The sequence below is a fragment of the Hippoglossus hippoglossus genome, chromosome 7, assembly GCF_009819705.1.
Source record: "Hippoglossus hippoglossus isolate fHipHip1 chromosome 7, fHipHip1.pri, whole genome shotgun sequence".
NCBI classification, from domain to species: domain Eukaryota; kingdom Metazoa; phylum Chordata; class Actinopteri; order Pleuronectiformes; family Pleuronectidae; genus Hippoglossus; species Hippoglossus hippoglossus.
In genome coordinates this window covers 24,373,385-24,393,494 of record NC_047157.1, presented here as the reverse complement: position 1 = coordinate 24,393,494, position 20,110 = coordinate 24,373,385, and the positions used below count along the sequence as shown (strand labels likewise).

Genomic DNA, 20,110 nt, shown 5'->3' with positions numbered 1-20,110 from the left:
CCGCACCATACTTTAAAGGGGTCTCTGGGGACCCACACTGCCTCCTTCTACCAAGTTTCATGATAATCCTTCATACAGTTTTTGTGTAATCCTGCTAACAAACAAAACAACAAAAACAACACCACATCCTTGGCTGTGGTTTTTAACGAAACCAGGTTATCTGCAACACGACAGACTTCAGCTTGATTCAATTTGTAGAAAGGTGTTAAAAAAGCTAAGTGTGACCTAATCCTCTGTGTGAAGATGCACCTGGTAAACAGGAAGCACTGCTCCTGCCTCCTACATGTTGTGTACATATGCTGTTTGGCCTGTTAAAGGCCTGCGGCGTTACACACACACACACACACACAACACTTGGCTGCAGCTTTTGTGTTCCCCTGGACAGATGACGAACAGCCCGCACTGAGTCATCCGCTGAAACACACAAGTTCACATGCACGCTTACATGTAGTGTACACGCCTTTTATAAATGCTTTAACAGACACACACACACACACACACACACGCACACAATGACCTCATTGACAAAACACACATTTGGTGATTGCTCCACATCAGCAGAAAAGGGACAAACTGCTGCACTGATGCGAGGTGTGTTGTGTAGTGTTGAGTGTGATGCTGGGTGTTTCCCGCTCGTGTTCACACAGCGATGTGCTGCTCCAGAGATGCAGGCGGGCCACATCTGGAAGCACTGCAGTCCCACCGCTGGGTTTCTGAGGACTGCCTGGAGGCTCGCTTGTCAAACAATGCAACCATACGAGGCGGAGCTGAGCCAAGACCAGGCTGGTGTCGGGGAGTGGGGGGGGGGGGGGGGGGGGGGGGCGCTCCTGCTGTTCACCTTGAGTGTTTCCGTCCAGACACTTTTTAAGGGTTCGCAGAGGGCGTTCACAATTAATACAGCGGACACTGGGAGTTTTAAATGTTCAAAACTGTTGTTATTGAGGAGAAATACAGCAGTGGAAGTTGTTTGCGGTCAACGTGAACTTTGACCTTTGACCTTTGACCACTGAAATCTAATCAGTTAATCTCTGAGTCCAAATGATGGGTGGATTATGGAAAATACTCTAAAGGCAGACTTGACTTCTTCAAGAGGCCAAACACAAGTTTGTGAGTTCACTGTGACCTTGACCTTTAACCACCCAAATCTAAATCAGATAATCCGTGAGTCTAAGTGAACATTTGTCCCAAATCTTAAAGGATTCTCTTGAGGTGTTCTTAAGCAAACGTGTTCACAAGGCAAACAGAGTATTGTCCCACTCAATCAGGTCATTCATGAGTCGACGTGAATGTTAGTCCCAAATTTTATGAAATTCCCAAATGGGTTTTTCTCATATCTAAAGTTCACAAGAACATGAGGTCACTGTGATCTTGACCTTTGACCTCTGACCAGCAAAATCTAATCAGTTCAGAGTCAAATTGAACTTCTGTACCAAATTTTAAGACATTCACTTAAAGTGTTCTTCAGATATCGTTGTTCACAACAATCTACACCAAAGGACAACCTGAAAACATTGTCGATTTGTACTGAGAATTCCAAGTTATATTTTTCCAGTGTTACAAAACTCAAAGTGTAGAATAACTGAATACAACTTGCTGGGTATTGTTTTGCCGTCTTAGTGATTCAGAACCAGTGTCATTAAAAAAGTTGCGTAATATGAATATAACTGGACCTTTTGTCACATACAGACGGGGTCATATAGGTTTTGGACGACAATTAAATATTATTATTTAAATCAATTTAAAGAAATCAAGTAAACTTGGCTGAGGTTTGAAATATTTCCTGACGCCACTGAAACTGTCTCAACTTTTATTTCTGAAGACCTTTAAACAAATGTGAAGGGAAGCTGATATAATTAAGTTCGTTCTCCTGTGATTAAAATACAACGTCTAATAATTCTTTCCCAGTATCATAACTTACAAGATCATTATGAAGGGGCGTGAAACCATCAAATAAAAATGTTAAACTGCCCAGATACTTAAAAAAAAATAAAACATGCACGTGTAATGCAACATGGCGTAAACCCCCTCATTAAAATTAATAGGCCTCTGAGCTGGACATGATGATATAAATACTATATGTGGATATATTTACCATGTTTTCACGTAGACTCAGTCCAAAGAACTGACTCATAACTATTACACAGCACCATAAACCCTGGAGTTTACTCCTCTGCTCCATCCACAACAAAATTCCTCCCCAATCAGCTGTGAGTAGTTTACAGATTTCTTTCCAAAACAAAATCACAGGCTCTCGAGGACCCGTCCCTCCCAGTGTCATGGACGATATAATTGCAGACAGAGAAACAGTTATTTTTCTTCCAGGCGAGCCAGAGCTAAGCCACTTCCTAAGAAGCCTGGTCTTGATCTGAGTATTTTATCTAATTTCACATGAATTTCTTTCTTATCTCAGGTTTTAGAAAATGTTGTTTTCAAAACAAAAAGCTTCGAGAAATTCCCAGTCAGGGGTTCCTTGAACATCACAGCACCAGTGAAAGAATGACCTCCTCAGTGTTGTGGAAAATTGGTAAATGCTTTATCTTAATTCTTGTAGAGCTTCACAATGTCGACTGCGCTTTTTCCCCTGGATCGAACTCTGGGGCCGCATTTCTGGCCCCGCCCCTTGATTTGTTCCATTCAAACATGACAAACAAAGACTTCACTTGTTTCCATTGGCAGCTCATCCTATGCACCTGCAAATATTTCATGCGGGGGTTCCACAGGGTTCAGTTTTGGGTCTACTTCTATTGTACATTTTACATTGTCCCACTGGGAAGAATCATGCAATCTAATGATATCTCTTTTCACCGCTGCACAGATATTCATACCTCATACCTTAGGTCCAGACTTTTCAATATCAACCCTAAGATATTAAAGACGAGTTGGCTTCCTTCAGGTAATCCGTCCACCAAGTTTTGCAGAAATCTGTTCTGTAATCTTGCATCTAAACCAACCAGCAAACCAAAGGACAGGGGTGAGAACATAACCTGTCTGGTGGAGGTAATGAGCCTGTGACAGGAAGCCCCTCCACACCGTACCACAAGTGTTCAGAGCCTCAATCACCTTCCACGTGCGTGAGACCATTAACACACTGGAAATGTGGGTGTTATAATTCATCGCTATCTAACTCTGGACTTCTCACCTTCTGTTCTAGACAGTCATTCATGCACAGATATCCAGTCTGGACTGTAACTCCTTCTTCCAAGGTCTCTCTCAGGCTACGTCCAAACCACCACTATCCTTATATCCTTAATGGGCTGAGCAGTAAATCAATATAATGTTGATCAATAGCAATCTGACAAAAGTTTAACAAGTATTGATATAATGTTTATGCGTAGAGCGAGCACAGATAACACATAATTCATCTCCATCAGATCTGTAGAATGTTTTGCTTTTTGTCTCTACAACCTTCACTCAGGAATTATAAAAACAACGATATGAGCATCTCTTCTATGGTCTCATCCCTGCATGTGCCTCAGAACCTCTTACCCCTCATCAGACCCGTCACAGTGACGAGCCGGCTCCGTCCTGTTTGTGCAGAAACAAGTTTGGTAAAAGGGCTTCGTCTCTGTAGCCGCTCCTCAGATCTGGAACAGTCCGCCCGAGGCCAGTGCATCTTAAGACCCACTTTTATTCTCCGACTGTATTTATTTTCATCTAATTCATTGGGGTTTTAAAACCGTTTTACTTCAGCAACATCTGTTTTCTAGCCGTTATGCTTATGCGCCTGTCTTTGTGAATACAAAAGTGATACATCAACAGAATAAACCTGAAACTTGATGCTCACATTTTCAGTTGACATCTATTTTAACTGCTCTCCTGGTTTTATGTACTTGTGGAGGATTATGTGTGACATGGTGAACTCATGTGTCTGTTTACAGCTGAAGAATCCTGATTAGCTAAGCCTGGCGGGGGGGTATTTCTGAGGGGGTTAGGGTCACATCTCTTCCTTCTTTTCCTCCCCACTTCTTTTCACTTGTTTTAGTTTACATGCACAAAGAATCTCTCCGCGGCGAGGGGGGGGGGGGGGGGGGGGGGGGGTGCATTGCCAGGACATCACGAGGATCAGCACATGGCAGCAGAGAATCTGACCCTCAGGGACCTGTTTGGATTTTTCTCTCCTCGAAGGAGGTTTTGCTGTTTTTTGCGAGTCTTGTCTCGGAGCCAGCTGGAGGGAGTCATCGCAGCAGCATGACTGACATGTGACTGTTCTGGCTAACAGGCATAAATATGGGGATAATGTCGGTTACATTAAACACTGGCAGTTTCCTAAAATGCATGAATTTGAGTGCATGAGATCCAGAGGCTCGGTTGTTGCTGTTTCCAATAATAGTCCTGCTGTTGGCCTGGTTTCCCCTCTTCTGTTGTGATCCATCATCTTTACTGTGTCTTCAAATCTAAGATATCTGTTCTTCTAAAGACTGCAGTAAAATAAAAGCTTTTCATATTTCATCCGTTATTCTGCTTTTATCTTCATACCTGCACTCGATACTTTCTTCAAGATGATATATTCACCCCTGTCTGCTTGTTGGTTTGTTTGTTTATGCAAAAAACAATTGAACTGATTTGAAATAATGTATGGATTATTATTTTTGGTTTTGATATTGCGAAATCAGCCTCTGGGGGCAACGGCCGAGACTTTCGGGGCTTTCAGAGTAGGCAGCGGATATCGAGGCAAAGACCCAACCGTCTGTCACCGTCAGAGTCCGACTAGTTTCTTCTATCTTTCTCCACACAAAACACAAACAGCAAAACTTTCTGTAAGAGTCTTTGGTCCAGACAACATTTAGGCTAGTCTCTATTAAGAGCATATGAATGAAAATAATAATAAAAAACATCAGCCGATGCATTTCAGTCAGTGTGTTTCCGCCTCTTTTGCTCTTGTGGGCAGCCACACCCTGCTCGAACCTGATTGGTCAAAATAAAATCCAGAAGACTTCATTGTCATCCCTACCTACATCCCTTCATCCTTCCTTTCCTCATCCCTCATCCCTTCCAACTTCAGCTTGAGGCGGAAATGTGCCTGAGAGGGAATCCACACACTGTTTCTCCATCCGCCCAGTCCACAGCATATCCTCCCAGACCAGCATGACAGAGACATTCTTCCTCCATCTTCATCCCTTCACATCCATTCATCCGATCCGCAAAATCCAATACAGCCTGAATCTCCATTAAAAGATTGAAACGACTGTCGTGGTTTGGTCCACGCTAGTGAACAGGATTTCGATGTGGGACAGTATAAGATGCCATCTGTGCCATAATAATTAAATCAGTGTGTGCAGTTCTCCCTTAGAGGGTCTCCTCTTGGGGTGTGGAGCTGGAATTTGTGCATGCAGATTATTGGAGAGGTTTCTCGGACAGGGTCATCAGTCATTTGCCCAATGGCGCAGAGGAAACAAGGAAAAATGTTCTGTCTTAGTGTGATGACTGTGCTTCTCCATTCATTCCGATGGGCTCCTCTCCTCCCTCATCATCCTGTTGACCTGCCCATCTATCGGTTCACCCGCATCAAATTTCCTCTTCTGTTTCCTGCCATTCTCCTGCCATTCTCCCCCCCCCCCCTCTGCCCTGTGTGTGCAGACAGACCCGGTGATGACCCATGAATGACAAACACGGAAATGTATTTATATTCAACCTCAACCCTGTCGCTTGTGCTATCTGGATGCCCTGCCGAATTCCATGTGCGTTACATAAGACCGTGTGAAACAGCGCAGACCTGGCCAAGTGTTTCCGCATCGTGATGGCGGGGCAGCACCAGAGTCCAGTTTCTCACCGAGGGAGCTGCGTGGAAAGAGAAACACAGGAAGACATAAGCGTAACACAACAGCCAGACCTCAAGAGTAGCTGCTGATCAATGTGAAGTGTCCCACACTGTCAGGTCAGGGGGTCAGGTCTCAAATGTGACGTGTTCAGAGGAAATCTAATGGTCCTGGGTTCAGTTAAAGAACTCCAGCCTTTAAGCAATTAAGTCAACGCCTCGATCCGAAAATCCCGGACAAAACCTAAAAAGAAAATCTGGGATAACAAAACCTGCAGCCACATAAAACAGCGTCCAGGACATGATGTCATGATCACGTTATCAGCAGTGACACGTTATCCTATTGCAGAGAACAGGCGGCCAGAGGAGACAAGGGAAAACAGGAAATATAACCGAGGCCTCTTTTGTTATTACGTCATGTTCTGACGGACCCAAAGAAAGTTTCCGCGTAAACACAATTTTCACACAAAACACTGCTGGATATGTGTGACAGGAGGGGACCGAATATATGGATACACAGTCCTGATCGACTCCAGGAGAGAACGTTCCCCTCTCTTATTCGTTTAGTTCTGACATGCATGACGTGCTCACTTTGACGAGAGGTCTGCGTTGTTACACCGCGATGCCAAAATCCTGCCTCCTCCTCCCTCCTCCTCCTCCTCCTCCCCCTCCAGCTCTCCTCCATCCTCTCCTCTGCCTTGATCCCTTACAGATGTTCTTCCTCAGCACTCCCCTCTGGTGGAAGCCTACTCCTATTGTTCCTAAAATCAGTCCCATGGCACCGGCCGCCCAAGCCCAATGCACAAAGCAGGAACGTGCAACAGTGCAACGGTTTCGTGAGCAGACTTTCATTCCGAGTTTAGTCAACATAGCAACAGGTTTTTGGGAAAACCCCCAGCTCTTGTTAGGAGGAGAACCTTCAGTCCTCTCGTACACATACACCCACATTGCCTTTCTCTCTGGTTCTGTCTTTTTCGTGACCTCATTTCGAGTCTCCGCTCTGTCCCCGGCTTCCTCGTGTCCTTTCCCCGTGTTTTCTCTTTTTTTGAAAAGGGCAAACTCCACAGGCCTGTAACTAGCCCTAATTGGCTCTGATTGGGTGGCTCTGCAGACATCTTGAAGTGATTTATGCTCAAGGTTGAGAGGGTTGTGAAGGGTGGGAGCGCCCCGGGTCTCAGAGGTGCTCAGTCCATAACCCCCCCCCCCCCCAAGAGATTTCAATCCCTGATCCAGATTTTCTTCTTTATATAGGTCCATGCATATTAATGCAGAAGGTGCACGAGAGAGATCCCTTGCACAGAGTGAGACTGGAGCATTTAGCTCTTCAGAAGGGGTTTCACAGCTCATATTTCGCAACCATACAGTATTGAGCAATCATTTATTATCCCTTAATGTCCAAGTTACGTAACTGTTTCTATTTGTCACAAGAGAAAAACAAGGAGTGCATAGGGCGGGAGACTAGTGAGGACAAGAGACCCCAGATCACAGCGTCAGATGATAATTTTCACTCTTTAAACTTGTTAGGTGAACTTACCAGGAGCATCCTTTCACAGAAAAATGGAACGCGGCCATTTGCAGGATACCAGATGAGTGCACGCCACCACAGTGTTGGCACGCTGCAAGTACACAATAAACTGTGTGTGTTCTGGCAGCGCACGGCCAGATAAGGTCTGTGGGATTAATTCATTAGTGTGCCGGCTGCCCAGATGGCTCTCATTACACGTATCTGTTCGATTCATCTCTGGGGCACTCTCACATAAGTCAGACTGTCGGCGGTGGACAGTCACTATAAAACTGGGTGATTCAAGACTGTTGTATCTTTTATTTTTTGGCAAAGATTGGTACTGACTGATATTATAGGCTTTTAGGAATCCATTTAAATCTGCATAAAGCTCAAACAAATCACATGAAACAGATGTTTTTTGTTTTTCATCGGTTTCTTCCTCCAAATTTGAAGGTTTTAACTTTTATGCGCCATATTTCTTCCTTTATTATTCTGATATCAAACTATAATGCTCAAACAATAATGAACAGCTGTCTGAACACTTTCTCTTGAGTAGTGTGATTCATTTTACAAGGGAGTTTTGCCTCAAAGCTATTCCGCACATGAACCACGAGATGGCGCTGTAAGACCAGGGTTGTAAAGCCCATCTCGAGTTTAAGGACATCAGGGAGAAGACGTTTCCAAATGACTCAACTCTGCTCTCTTGTGGCAGCAGGAGAGACCAACATTTAGGTTTCCTAATCTTCATTCTTGTCATAGGGAATCGACCATATGTCACACTGAGGTAAAGAGGAGATCTTGAGAGATACATGTCAAAAAGAAACAGACAATAGAGACGGACCTTAAGCCAAGAGGACGAGGAAGAAGACAAACAAAAAGAAGAGACTCAGACAAAATGCATCCGAGATCAGATCAGACAAGCTTCACACCTTTTCATTCAATAACCCAATATAAAAAACCCACTTTTGGGGGGGGGTATGTTGATGAGTGGTGTGTGTTTTGAAGCAGGGGGCTACACACCTCAACCCAGTCCTCCTCTGAAGTCTTGCTCTGGGCTCGTCAGGAGACGCTCAGGTCCTGCACATCAAATATTAATTTCACAGAAACTCCTAGGCCTTAAATAATTCTCAAAGAAGTGTGCCGAAAGCAAAGCCTTGCTATCCCAGGCACGTTTCTGTCTGGACAATGGATTCAAGGGAGCACGGGGAAGGAGACGGAAGGGGGGGGGAGAGAGTGAGCGGGAATTGGATCTATTGTATTGGCCGATAACAGATGGCTTTCTTGAAGAGGTGCGCAGTGTGCAACAGGCAATGTTTAATGACAACAGACTGTGGTTAAAAGTGTGTGGTGACGAATAGAGATGATGTTAAAAGTCATTTTTAACCATGAAGAGTTCAGAATTCTGAAAGTTTCTGGTAGATATTCTCCATCGATTTAGTTTCCCGGGCCTTAATATCAAGCTTTTTGAAAACCCTGCTTTCATCTGTTGCCCAACAGGCCGAACTCAGCACCTCGTCGCTGTGTGTGTGATAACAGCCGTCACCTGATCTCATCCGATCTGACCCCGCTCTCATCCAGGCCTTTACTCCAACCACAATTACACCACGCCGGATGGATGATCTCGCACTCATTACCCCTCTACGCATCAGAGACTGTGACTGAACGGATCTGTCCCCTCTGGTGAGTGTGTGGCAGGTGGTGTGTCGACTTGGCCCCCGCCCCAGTCCCCGGCCCTGGCGTGCTGATAAGAGCTCAGCGTGGAGAATCAGACAGCGGCGCTCTGGCCTTTTCAGAAGCGAGCGGGAGAAAATGAGCCATGAAGGAAATCGGTGGTGATTATCTTTATTATCAGCCAGGGGAGTAACCGTGGAAACGGCGACCTGTGGGGGGGGGGGGGGGGGGGGGGGGGGGGGAGAGAGCGATGCACAAGCTGTTCCGGCAGCCTGCTGATTGGCCCATACAAGCTCCAGTGGTAATTAACATCTGCATATGCAAACGAGTGCTCCAGCTAGGGGACTTTGGGTTTCTCACCTGCACCCTGCGCCTCGAGCAGGAAGGTTTTATGAGATTGTGTCACTGTCTGCATTTGTAGGAGTGCAAACACACACACACACGTGCACACACACACAAATCTAATTATGTGTGTTCTGTGACTTCAGATTCTTAACACAACCCCGTTCACTTGTGTGTTTTAATGTCCCCGCTCATTTGCATTGCTGGAAAAGACTTACTGCTGCACTTTTTTGGAAGCACAGTTGGTCTGGGTGGACCGGAGGCCGCTGGGTCGAATGGACGCCGCCCACCTCTTTGTTTTTGCTGTGCGGTGCTAAAAGAGATGAGGCCACACGACGGGACGCTGACAGGGAGCCTGCTGGGGGAACCTCATTACCATCTCAGGGGAGCAGGGACAAGTGGCGTCCACAGAAAGACACCGATCGGCAGCCTCGCCTGCAGATAGGAAGAGTCACAGATGAGAAAAGTAGAAGTCATCGTCAGCAAATGTCAGGAGGAAACTTCTCATACTCCAACGCATGGCGAGGAACCACAGGCAATGGTCTATTTAGAAATATTGGGCTATTTTGACTCATATATTGTCTTATTCCAGACTATTGGAAACAAAACATCAAAAATACAGATGTTGGCATTTAATTTAATCCAGTTAATCTAGATTTCTAATACAAAACATCTTGTGTGCACATCTAAGAAAACATCAGAAATCTTCAATCTCTAGTTTTATCCCTATTTTATATTCTGAGGTTTGTTCATAGATCATTAATAAACTGATTTATATCACATTTTACTCCTAAACATGTGTCGGAAATATATTTTTACAGCTGTTTTCATATTTATGGAGTGATAGAAAGAGATATAACAAAAATCTAAACCTTTAGCTCTAATACGTTGAGAAATTGAAACAGGAATATGGATGTGATTTATTCCAGTACTTGAAATTTGTATGAATTAGTTAATGTGATAATGCACTATGTCATATGTCAACATACATTTTAAGAAAACCTGTAATGGAAAAAACATTTCATAGTTTATGTTTATATCTATTATCAGATGTTTATGTCAATTTCCTTTTTCATATGAACACGTGTGTTTGTGTTACACCCAAGACTCATCTGATTATTCACATGCTTATTCACGTGGGCATCTGTTTCCAAACATCACACCATTAACTGTATCATGTGTGACGTGCACGTGTGTGTGTGTGTGTGTGTGTGTGAGGTTAACACATGCTCCTGAATGAGTGTCTGACCCGTGAATTATGCAGAGCGCCCACAGACGTGGCCGGCGCGTGTCGTGCTGTGGAGTTCTAATGAGAGAGCGGCGAGACGGGCTGCAGAGCGCACTGAGAGTGACAGCTCCACTATAAATAGAGCCTGTGCTGAGAGCTTGTGACACTGGCAAAGCACGGAGAGGAAGAGCTGAGCCTGGGAATGGTATTTACCACTGGAACAGGGAGAGTACTCCATCGTCTGGAGGAGACAGGATCGGACAAAAGAATTTACAGGGGTAGTTCACCCAAAAATAAAAATGTACTCATTATCTATTCACCACTATGCCGATGAGGTGTTTGAGTCCACAAAACACTTCAGGAGTTTCAGGGGTAAACAGCGTTGCGGCCAAAATTGAAGTAAATTGCGACCTCTTCTTCAAACGTAAAAGTAAAGAAAAACTGAAAATGCCTCCTTTCTGCTCCTGTGGTGTCATGCAAGTGTCCGTAAGCCCCGACATTCAAATTCGACTTGCAACGGCGTCATTCACACCGTGTTTTTAGCCTAAATGTTGTTATGCTTCTCTCCTCGCCTCTATTCTCGCCTCTGCAGCAATCACAAGTTCTCTCTGATCTCGTAAACGATAGATGGAGCAAAGGTACAGTTTGTTCTGAAGCACTTTACATGTTCGACCACGCACTCCTGAGGTTTGGTGTGTTTATCATCTACAGGTGAACAATTCTGCAAACACCACAATAGATGTTGATCCATAACCTGTTTATGATTAAACACATGGTGACAAAATGTCGGCTGTGATTAATACGGAGCTTTCACCTCATTTTGCATTAAGAGAAAACAAAGACTAACAACCATTCGGATCAGAATGAGAAGCGACGAGGTCCAACAAAGTGTCAGGAATCGTTTCATTGTGAAATTAATACGCGACTATTCTTCGAAATGGGGTTGAAGTCACCCCTGGCATCCTCTTTTGCCAACACACATTAATTATTTCAGAATTTGCCTTGTAATCCAGGCTGAGAATCCTACCCAGAACGAATGGGATGTCAGCTTTACGCAACTACTTGTAAAGGCATTACAGGGCCTTAAGTCCCACGTGGATTTGAATTGGTCCCAGCAGTACAGGATTAGAAGCAGCGGGGATTAGACCTTCCCCAGAGGAAATACTGGAGAAGGCCAAGGGAGTCGAGATGTAGAATATTGCTTCATATACTGGGATGTGGAGCATCACTGTTTCTGACATAGGCAAAGATGGACGACATGACAGCTACTCAAAAGTGAAGAAAAAACATCTGGATCGCCCCCTGATGGCTGGCTGTTGTATAGATTGAAAACCCTGCCTCCTCCGTGTTAGTGGGGACATGGGCCAAACTAATAAATTAAAGTAAATCAGTGTAAATCATTTTTCTCAAAGATGGTTTCTGTCATTTCAGGTCGTTCTTATCACACAAATGTTTGTTCCAGGGTTTGTGTTTCTGATGAGTTTGGTTTCGTTATTTCATGATGGAAGCACAAAGAGAGTACATGAAAAGTCAATAGTATATATATATATATATAAAGTATATACTATTGTACAAATGCACTACCTTCAATAGGATCCACATACCTTGTGTGTATATACCTTGCATCCTGCACATAACGATCCATTCTTGATTCAGCAACTCTGCACCATATAAGTAACCTGTTTGTTATCGATCCATATTTGTTGCACTGCACTATTTTCCTCTGGTCATAATTAGTGGTTAAATGTTTCTTGTTGCACATTTTTGTTTCCTGTTGCTTTACTTTCTTGTACAGTTTATCTCTATTGCACATAGTGGTCACGTTTATTGTACGTGTATTTGTGTAAGTCCACCGAGCGCAACTACACCGGAGTCAAATTCCTATATGATATATTATGATACATAAATCTGATTCTGATTGAACGTCTTTCCTAGTTCTCTGTCTGCCCACTCACCTGCAGCTTCTGTCTCCTGCTTCTCTCTAGTATAACAAAGCTGCATCCAACCGGTTGGACAGTTATTGGAAAGTATGAGCACTTGCACTTGCGCCTCAGTGGTCGTCCGCAGTCGTTTTCTGCCGGCTCGCTGACCTCGGGGCCATTTCTACTCCAGATAAACACACTGACCCAAACCTCCGGCAGAAACCTAATGTGATCGCGTGGCCCCGTGATGGTGCAGAGGAGCTGCATGAAGACAAACTACCACCATTCAGCATGTTACAGCCCTGGGTTACTCCGGTAGCTGCTGGCCAGGAAAGGAAGTGAGTGGGAAATAGAGGATGAACTCAGAGCAGCAGGTGAGGGCCGAGTTGTAAACTTTGTCTCCCTGGCGCCCACATACACTGAAGGAGTTTGGGGATGTGCCAGACATGTGCCTCAGGACAGAGGTTTTCAAACTGTGAGTCTCTCCCCCCCCCTGATGGGAGGTGTGAGGAGAAAGTGACAGGTATAACACCACAGCGCTGGAAACAACAGGATACTAGATATTGTGGTTGGGCTCCTTCATCAACACAGTCGGCAGCAGCAGTTTCAACGAGGCAATTTGCAGCACTCCCAGACCCTCGGTGCACAATTGCGCAATTTGAATCAAACTCACGCTCCTTTATCTTCTGAGCCGTAACTCAGTCAAATCGGCACAAACGCAACACAACACAAACATTTTTATATTCAGCGTAACTTGTGTTTCCAGCGGATGACATTTTCTCTGTTGTGTAAACGAGTAAATGTCTAAAAATGCGCTTTGAATTCGAACAAAATTCGAACAAAATAAACATGGTTACAATATTAAAACCTGTTTTACGCTTGTGACATGATTCAAAACATGTTTATTTATCTGAACTCCAAATCCCACAATGCCTCGAGAGATCCCTTCAAATTTGGCAGAATGTTAACACTCACAGATGAACTGATAACATGTTTAAGGTCAAAGGTCAAGGTGGCTTCAGAAATCATGTTTCTGGCCTCTGGAACATGATTTATTCTATTTCAAATAAAAAAGAACAAGCAAATTGATTTTCTAACGAGTAAATCAATAAAAAGACAGAATTAAATTCAATTATAATTAACTCTGGCACCTTGTTAATCCTCAATTTAATTGCTTAACCTTCTTTTCTTGTATTTTACTTTCATTATTATATTATTTCAACATTTAAACCATGTTTGTATAATTTTTATATTCAACATTTGATATTTTGTCTATGAGTGACTGGTTGTTAATTGTGTCTCAAACAAAAAGACGTGGATACAGATTTCAGCTCTATGCAATTTTTAACCAGCAAAGTTTATTTATATATAACAACAGTACAAAGTGAATCCTTGGCTTGCAAAATAGGTGTGCTTCATATTTACAATAGGTACACAATAATATATTATCATAACAAAAACCAAAGCAAATAAAAAACAAGAGAACAAACTTTTTTAAATACTTTAAGTTTCTTACAATTTTTCACAACACTTTTATAAAACAAGAAGAACAGACAGCCATTATTATTATCATCATCATCATCATCATCATCATCATCATCATCATCATCGTCATCATCATTGCCAGTAATTACTATTTTACAGAACTCCAGTGTCTAAAAAGGGTTTGTTTACAACGTGTTTAAAATGGAAGGATACTCATTTTATACTTGGTGATAATTGAGATTATTACATTGATCTGGATTTCAGTTCCTCAGTCTGATGCCATGAAACAAACAATAAAAAATGCTTTGTCCTCTATAGGGATGACGACATGTGCCAGAAAAAAAACCGCAACATCATCTCTTCGGCAACACATTACACCGAGAGCCCCCCAAAAAAGAAAAAAGTGCACATAGCATCTTCAGTTTGCAATCAGCTTGAGCTGGAATGAGGTCGTGTTTATGAGCGTCTCTCCGTGTCACTACTGGCAGTCAAACTTCCTTCTGCGCTGCAGAAAGAGTAAACATGCTTCCTTCTTCTCACTTCAAACTGAATTGAAAAGGTTCCCAGAATCAAGCATGGAAACAAGCAATAAGTAACAAAAACAACCCCCCCCCCCCCCCCAAAAAATCTCTTTCACAAAAGAAAAGGTGCATTCAGCTGTGATTTAAGACGCGTACAAATGGGCTTTCGGGAAGAATCGCAGTTCGACTGTTGGCGGCGCGGCTCGACGTGGAGAAACCACACAGAACTGAAGCATGAAATATAACGCATGCAAAAAAAATCTCACACGAGACAAAAGGAGGCGATGATATAAATGATCTTTGAGGGAAAAAATCAAACACACTCTCGACTCTAATTTGTGTGTGTCTGATTTCAGATCTGACGACAGGGGGGGGGGGGACTCCGCTAAGTGTCGGAGGGACTTTAACACACCTACAGTTCATCCCTTGGGAAAAGGAAAAGGCATTGACGTCCTGTTAAAATGATACAAAAAAAGAAAATGCATTACTCCATACAAGCAATGTGAGGTATGAGGAGGATACAATTCTATTCGCTGAAATTGGGAAGACACCTTAATCAAAAGGAAGAAGCTTTGTGTGTTTGCGCTCTGAATCTGTTGTGTACCTACATGTTTGAGTCAGGGAGCGAAAAAAAGGTGCTTTTTCAAACGAAGGAGCAAAACACAACCACTCTTACCCACTTCTGCCCCCCACTGGCCAGGCTCAGTAATAGCGCGTCAATCATCACCTCATCTTACATTTCTCCTTGGCTGCGAGTTTGATGTTTCTTCTTTTTCCCCCCCCATCTCCTGATCACACTGTGCACACAACTGACTCACATCAAAGAGCAGCTTCAAAGCCGGAGCAGGAAACTAGAGCTAAAGGGGTTCTCTCTCTCTCTCTCTCTCTCTCTCTCTCTCCCCCTCTCTCCCTCGCTTCTCGACACTTCTCTTCAAACAGCGCAGGCAAACTGGGCGCCGAGCGAGGCGATGTCTGCCTGAGCCGGGCCCGTACCCTCTTCACCTTTCCTCTCACTTTATCTGGCAGCCGAGCGCCCGGGCCAGGTATCACCCAAAAAAAAAAACCGCTGGGCTCCGAGAAGCACTGAGAGAAATGTGATGAGTCGAGGACTAATAAGATCGTGAACATGCAGGTGGGTATCTAAGGCCACAGAGAAAAAGAAGCACCTTTCACCCGCCCATGGTGTTTTTCACACTCTCAGCACACACACACACACACACACACTTGCAGTACTGCACTGTACAAACCTTTAGTACTACATATGTTCAAGTACTTGATGTAAACAACAAGCAAATATATATCTGAGAGGAAAATTATATCCAGAGGACGGAATCTACAGTTTGTCGTCGTCCAGCTAGAAGGTTGGAAGGTTACATCGGCCTTTTAGCTGGTGACTGTTTGGTTTAAGTCTGAAGACGCATCCACAAAACATGAAACATACTCCTGTCTTGTGTGTGTGTGTTTATGTTTTTTTGAACTCCATCCTCTTTTTCTCCTGCTCAGGGTTTCGTACCTTTCGAGACTTTTTAAACTCCAGTTATTCGCGCTTCAACCTCAACCGGCTCCACACTCCAAAATACGAGAGCTTGGCTCCCTCTGTAAAGCATAAACCGATTTTTGACACATTAGCGAAGAATCGGAAACGACAGGATCTTTTGGCACTTGGTCAAAGTCGACCCACGCGGCTTTAGGCTTTTTATTGTCCGTGCGAAGACGTGGACGGTGGTCGGGTAAGATCTCCCATCAGCTGCCGTCTCAACTGGCCAACAAGAACTGGCAGGACTCGTTGGCACTTGATAAAATCAAAGATGGACCCTTAAAAAAAAACATTGTGATGTGCGATCGCATGCAGAGGAAACAGAAAGTTCCCACGGATACAAACAGAGTTTTACCAAAGGGTCTTGTCTGGTATCTAATAGACTCTAAATGCTGTGAAGATGGACGACACGACAGATCCTCAAAAGAGAAGTCAAAATAACAGGATCACCCCCTGGTGGCTGGCTGAAGATTAGGTCTTAAATCCCACCTCCTCCATGTTAGCAGATGGGACACGGACCAAACTAAAAAGTCAAAGAACACATTAGATAATCTTTCAAGTTGGGGTGTTCATCCAGGGTTTTATCCAGAAGGTGAAGAAGACCTGTCGTCCATCTTCACACACACAGTCACTGGTTTGTAGTAACTGCTCGACGATACACTCTCCTCGAGCAGAAAAGTGGATGATAAACGCAGCCGGACGGTTTTGGGGTCAGGACAGTTGACACTTGATGCTGTAAATATCTACGGAGCTCAGTTCAACTGAGTCCCTTTGTGTTTTGATAAAACTCAAATAGACGTACACTCAAAACAAAACAAATAAAAACATTTTGTACATTCACAGACACTGATTGGCAAGTTATCGACCGGCACACACACAGATGACCTAACTGCTGGAGAAAAGCCTTGGACGCCCGAGTGATGCTGAGTCAAGGTCATCTCCTAAATACACTGTATAGACCTCGTCCGTCGTCATCCTCAGTCTAGGTGCGAGCATGCTGGCTGAGCCGTGACCACCACCAGCGGAGTTCATTTGACTCTTCGATGACGCGCGTGCACAGAGTTTCCTGTACACTTCTGATTGGATAAAGAGCGGAGACGTTTTTGTCCGAGTGACGTTGAAGCATCAAGTCCGAGGAGGCAGGGAGGGAGAGAAGACATGGATCATGGCCTGTATAACGACCACGCCACCCCGATGCAGCGTCACTCTGTCCATGTCTCTGTACAACAGCATCCTGGGGGGGGGGGTATTTCAACTGCAACTGATAATATTCACATGTACAAGTACAAAAATAAAATCTGCGAAATCTGAGCGTCGCTGTCCAACGTGAGGTTTGCTCCTGTGCTTCTCGCTTCTCCTTTCTTTTTTTTCTCCATTTCACACTCGGATGAGAGTAGAGAATAAATCTCCATTTGCTCTCACAGTCTTTGCAGGAGCCTTCCTCAGTACACACACACACACACACACACACACACACACACACACACACAAACACACACACGCGCGCATGCACCCACTTTCCTGTTAAACTGAGAGAAAATGTCCTTTGAGAAAACAAAAAGCAAACAAAAAATAAAATAAATACAAGCCATGTGTTCTCCGCTGACGTTCCTTCCTCGTGTCACTTTCGGCCCCAGCTGCAGGGGCCTCTGTCTCAGTCTGTGTGCCCTTAGCTCATGAAAGTCAAAGAGGGAGTGTGACAAATGAATGCAGTTGTGTGTCTGTCGGGCCGTGAATACAAGAGGTCCCAGGTCCGGCTCGTGGTTGAGGCCCCCCCCCCACGACGAGAGGTAAGTAATGTGGGACCATTTTGGAAGGTCCAGTAGAGACTGTGGTCCGCTCTTCCTCGTTCCCTCTGCTCGTCAGCAGGGGTCACTCTCAGCTCTCGAGGGACATTGCAGAGATGAGCTGCTCCACCTTGTAGCCGAGCCGCTGTTTCCTCGCCTGCTCGTCCTGCTCCAGAGCAGCCATGATCTGTACAGACGCAAAGGAACTGGTCAGATACAGCCATAAAAGATGTGTGTGTGTGTGTGTGATTCCATCCTTGTTATGATACATTCACAGAATTAGATCTGATGACCTTTAATAGCGAGTAATGGGCGTCTGCTGCTTTGGTGTTTCAAAACCTAGAATTACATTTTTTACGGAGCGGCGTGGATTTTTAGGTTTCTGTTACAGACATCACACGAAAGAGTTACATCAGCGCCTTTGTCTCTGACAACATTGAGACACGTTTGTGTATTAGCTTTTTCCTGTTTTATCTTCTCAGCCCCATCTCGTAAATTTGGCATTTGTCAAGTAGGGTTCAAAAGGGATTGAGACAGGCTCTGCTCTCATCTCTCTCATCTGGCGTCTGCCCTGTCAGGACCAATCTGTGTCAGGGTGACACCAACATACACGGAAAAGGTCTTTAATATGAATGTAAAAGTGTGAAAAAAAATACATGTATTACAATGTGTCTTCCACACCTTTCAAATGGATGCATCCAAATGCTGCAGCCGGTATTTGAACAATGGTTTGCTGCCGTGTATGTTTATTACATTAGATCAATTTCACATCAGCCTACACTGCGCTGCAAGCAGTGTTTGATTCAATAATTTATAATTAAAACAAAATAATTCATCGGTCCTGCTTATGCAATATATGATTTAAATTATTCTGAAGTAAGAGATGAATAATGGATTAATATGAGGGGGGGCATTTTCCATGTTGGGTCACGTTTTAGATTACAAATATTATTTTTCCTTTACTTATTCAGTTTCTTTGTCACCTCTTTATTCAGAGGTAGGAAAATAAATCTGTAATAAATATTAATAAAATATCTGGTTTGTGTCGGCCCCCTCTCACGATATCCACTGCTGTAAAACAACACACAGTACCATGTTTATTTTGGTGCTTTGGGACATTTTATGAGGTGTATCATGTCTCCGTTGATGGGAAAGTCATTTAAGTCTTTCCGTCCTTCAGCCAGTCACGATCACAATATTAATTTTCAGGAGTTTGGCGTTGGCAGGCTGTACGAGCGTCCGCCGTTTATGCAGTAAAAATTAACTGTCTGCTTTTTGTCGTAAAAAAACATGTCGGCAGCGCTCTTGCTCTCTTTTCACTCTGCACGGCGAACCTTTGTTTGCTGCCGGTCCTTCTGCAGAACACAGCCTCTGCCTGCCCACCTACCATCTTCCACTCATCTGCTTAAGTGCTCTTAAAGTCTGGCAGCTACGAGCACAGCGCTTCCTCCTCCTCATCGGGCCAGATAGCAATCTATTATTAATCTGTAGCACTGTATGCAGGTGCAGCTCTCACCACCATCTCCCAAATCCATTTAAGCAGGCTGCCGCTCTGGCCTGGTTCGCCCGGCACACAGCCCCTTTGTGAAGGGCGGAGTGAGAATGAACGAGCGTTTACAGGGGCTAGATGAGGTTTTTCCTAGGCACTGCGATCTGAAGAGATAGGAGACACTGGATAGGAGTGAAGAGGTGTATGTGCAAAACGAATGCGTTTGCACACGTCCCGCCGTTTGTGTGCAACCGACAGCAGCAACTGCAAATGTTGCAAAAGCGAGTGTGTTAAATGCACGGAGAGCAAAAGGGGTAATGGGTAAAAAGAGAAGAATTGCACAGGAAGGAGGAGGCAGAGAGAGAGAGAGAGAGAGAGAGAGAGAGAGAGAGAGAGAGATACTGTGGTCCAACAGAAAGGTCAGGCTAATGCTTCCCAGAGGAGGATCTGACATTAGAAGCAGAATGTCTCCATGAATGCTCTTTCCTTACTCTTCCTTCCCTCCATTTCTATGTGATCTAACAGCATGGGTGTGTTTGCGTGGCCTATGATTCTACGCCCTATATAACAGGTAGCTCATTCTAACTCTGAGTGTGTCGACATCCACTTTCTCCTTCACAGATCAGACACCCTGCCTTGTTAAGCTCAGGTCTCACCACACCTCTGGGCTTTGGGGAGGTCTACTGAAGACTCGGAGCTGACCTCACTAACCTTCAGCCAGATATGAATAGTCTGCAAACACCGAGGGCGAGTTATACATACGTTAAAGTGTGGGTTAAATCTGCGGCGTGCCTTTCGTTCAATTTGTGCTCACAATCTGCCCGTAATTAGCGGCTGATTCACGAAGGCAGGAGCTCATTATGCAATCA

The 20,110-nt window shown here is 44.3% G+C and overlaps 1 protein-coding gene across 1 annotated transcript in view; it reads right to left on the bottom strand.

The window, feature by feature from the left end:
- Window positions 1-16,130: 16,130 nt before the first annotated feature.
- The window catches only part of plxna2 (plexin A2), a 163,972-nt gene continuing 159,992 nt past the window's right edge, over window positions 16,131-20,110 (bottom strand). Inside the window, exon 32 of the mRNA XM_034589887.1 lies at window positions 16,131-17,939. Within this exon, the coding sequence (XP_034445778.1) occupies window positions 17,844-17,939 (96 nt within the window). The 3' untranslated portion in view covers window positions 16,131-17,843. The remainder of the gene's footprint in view (window positions 17,940-20,110) is intronic.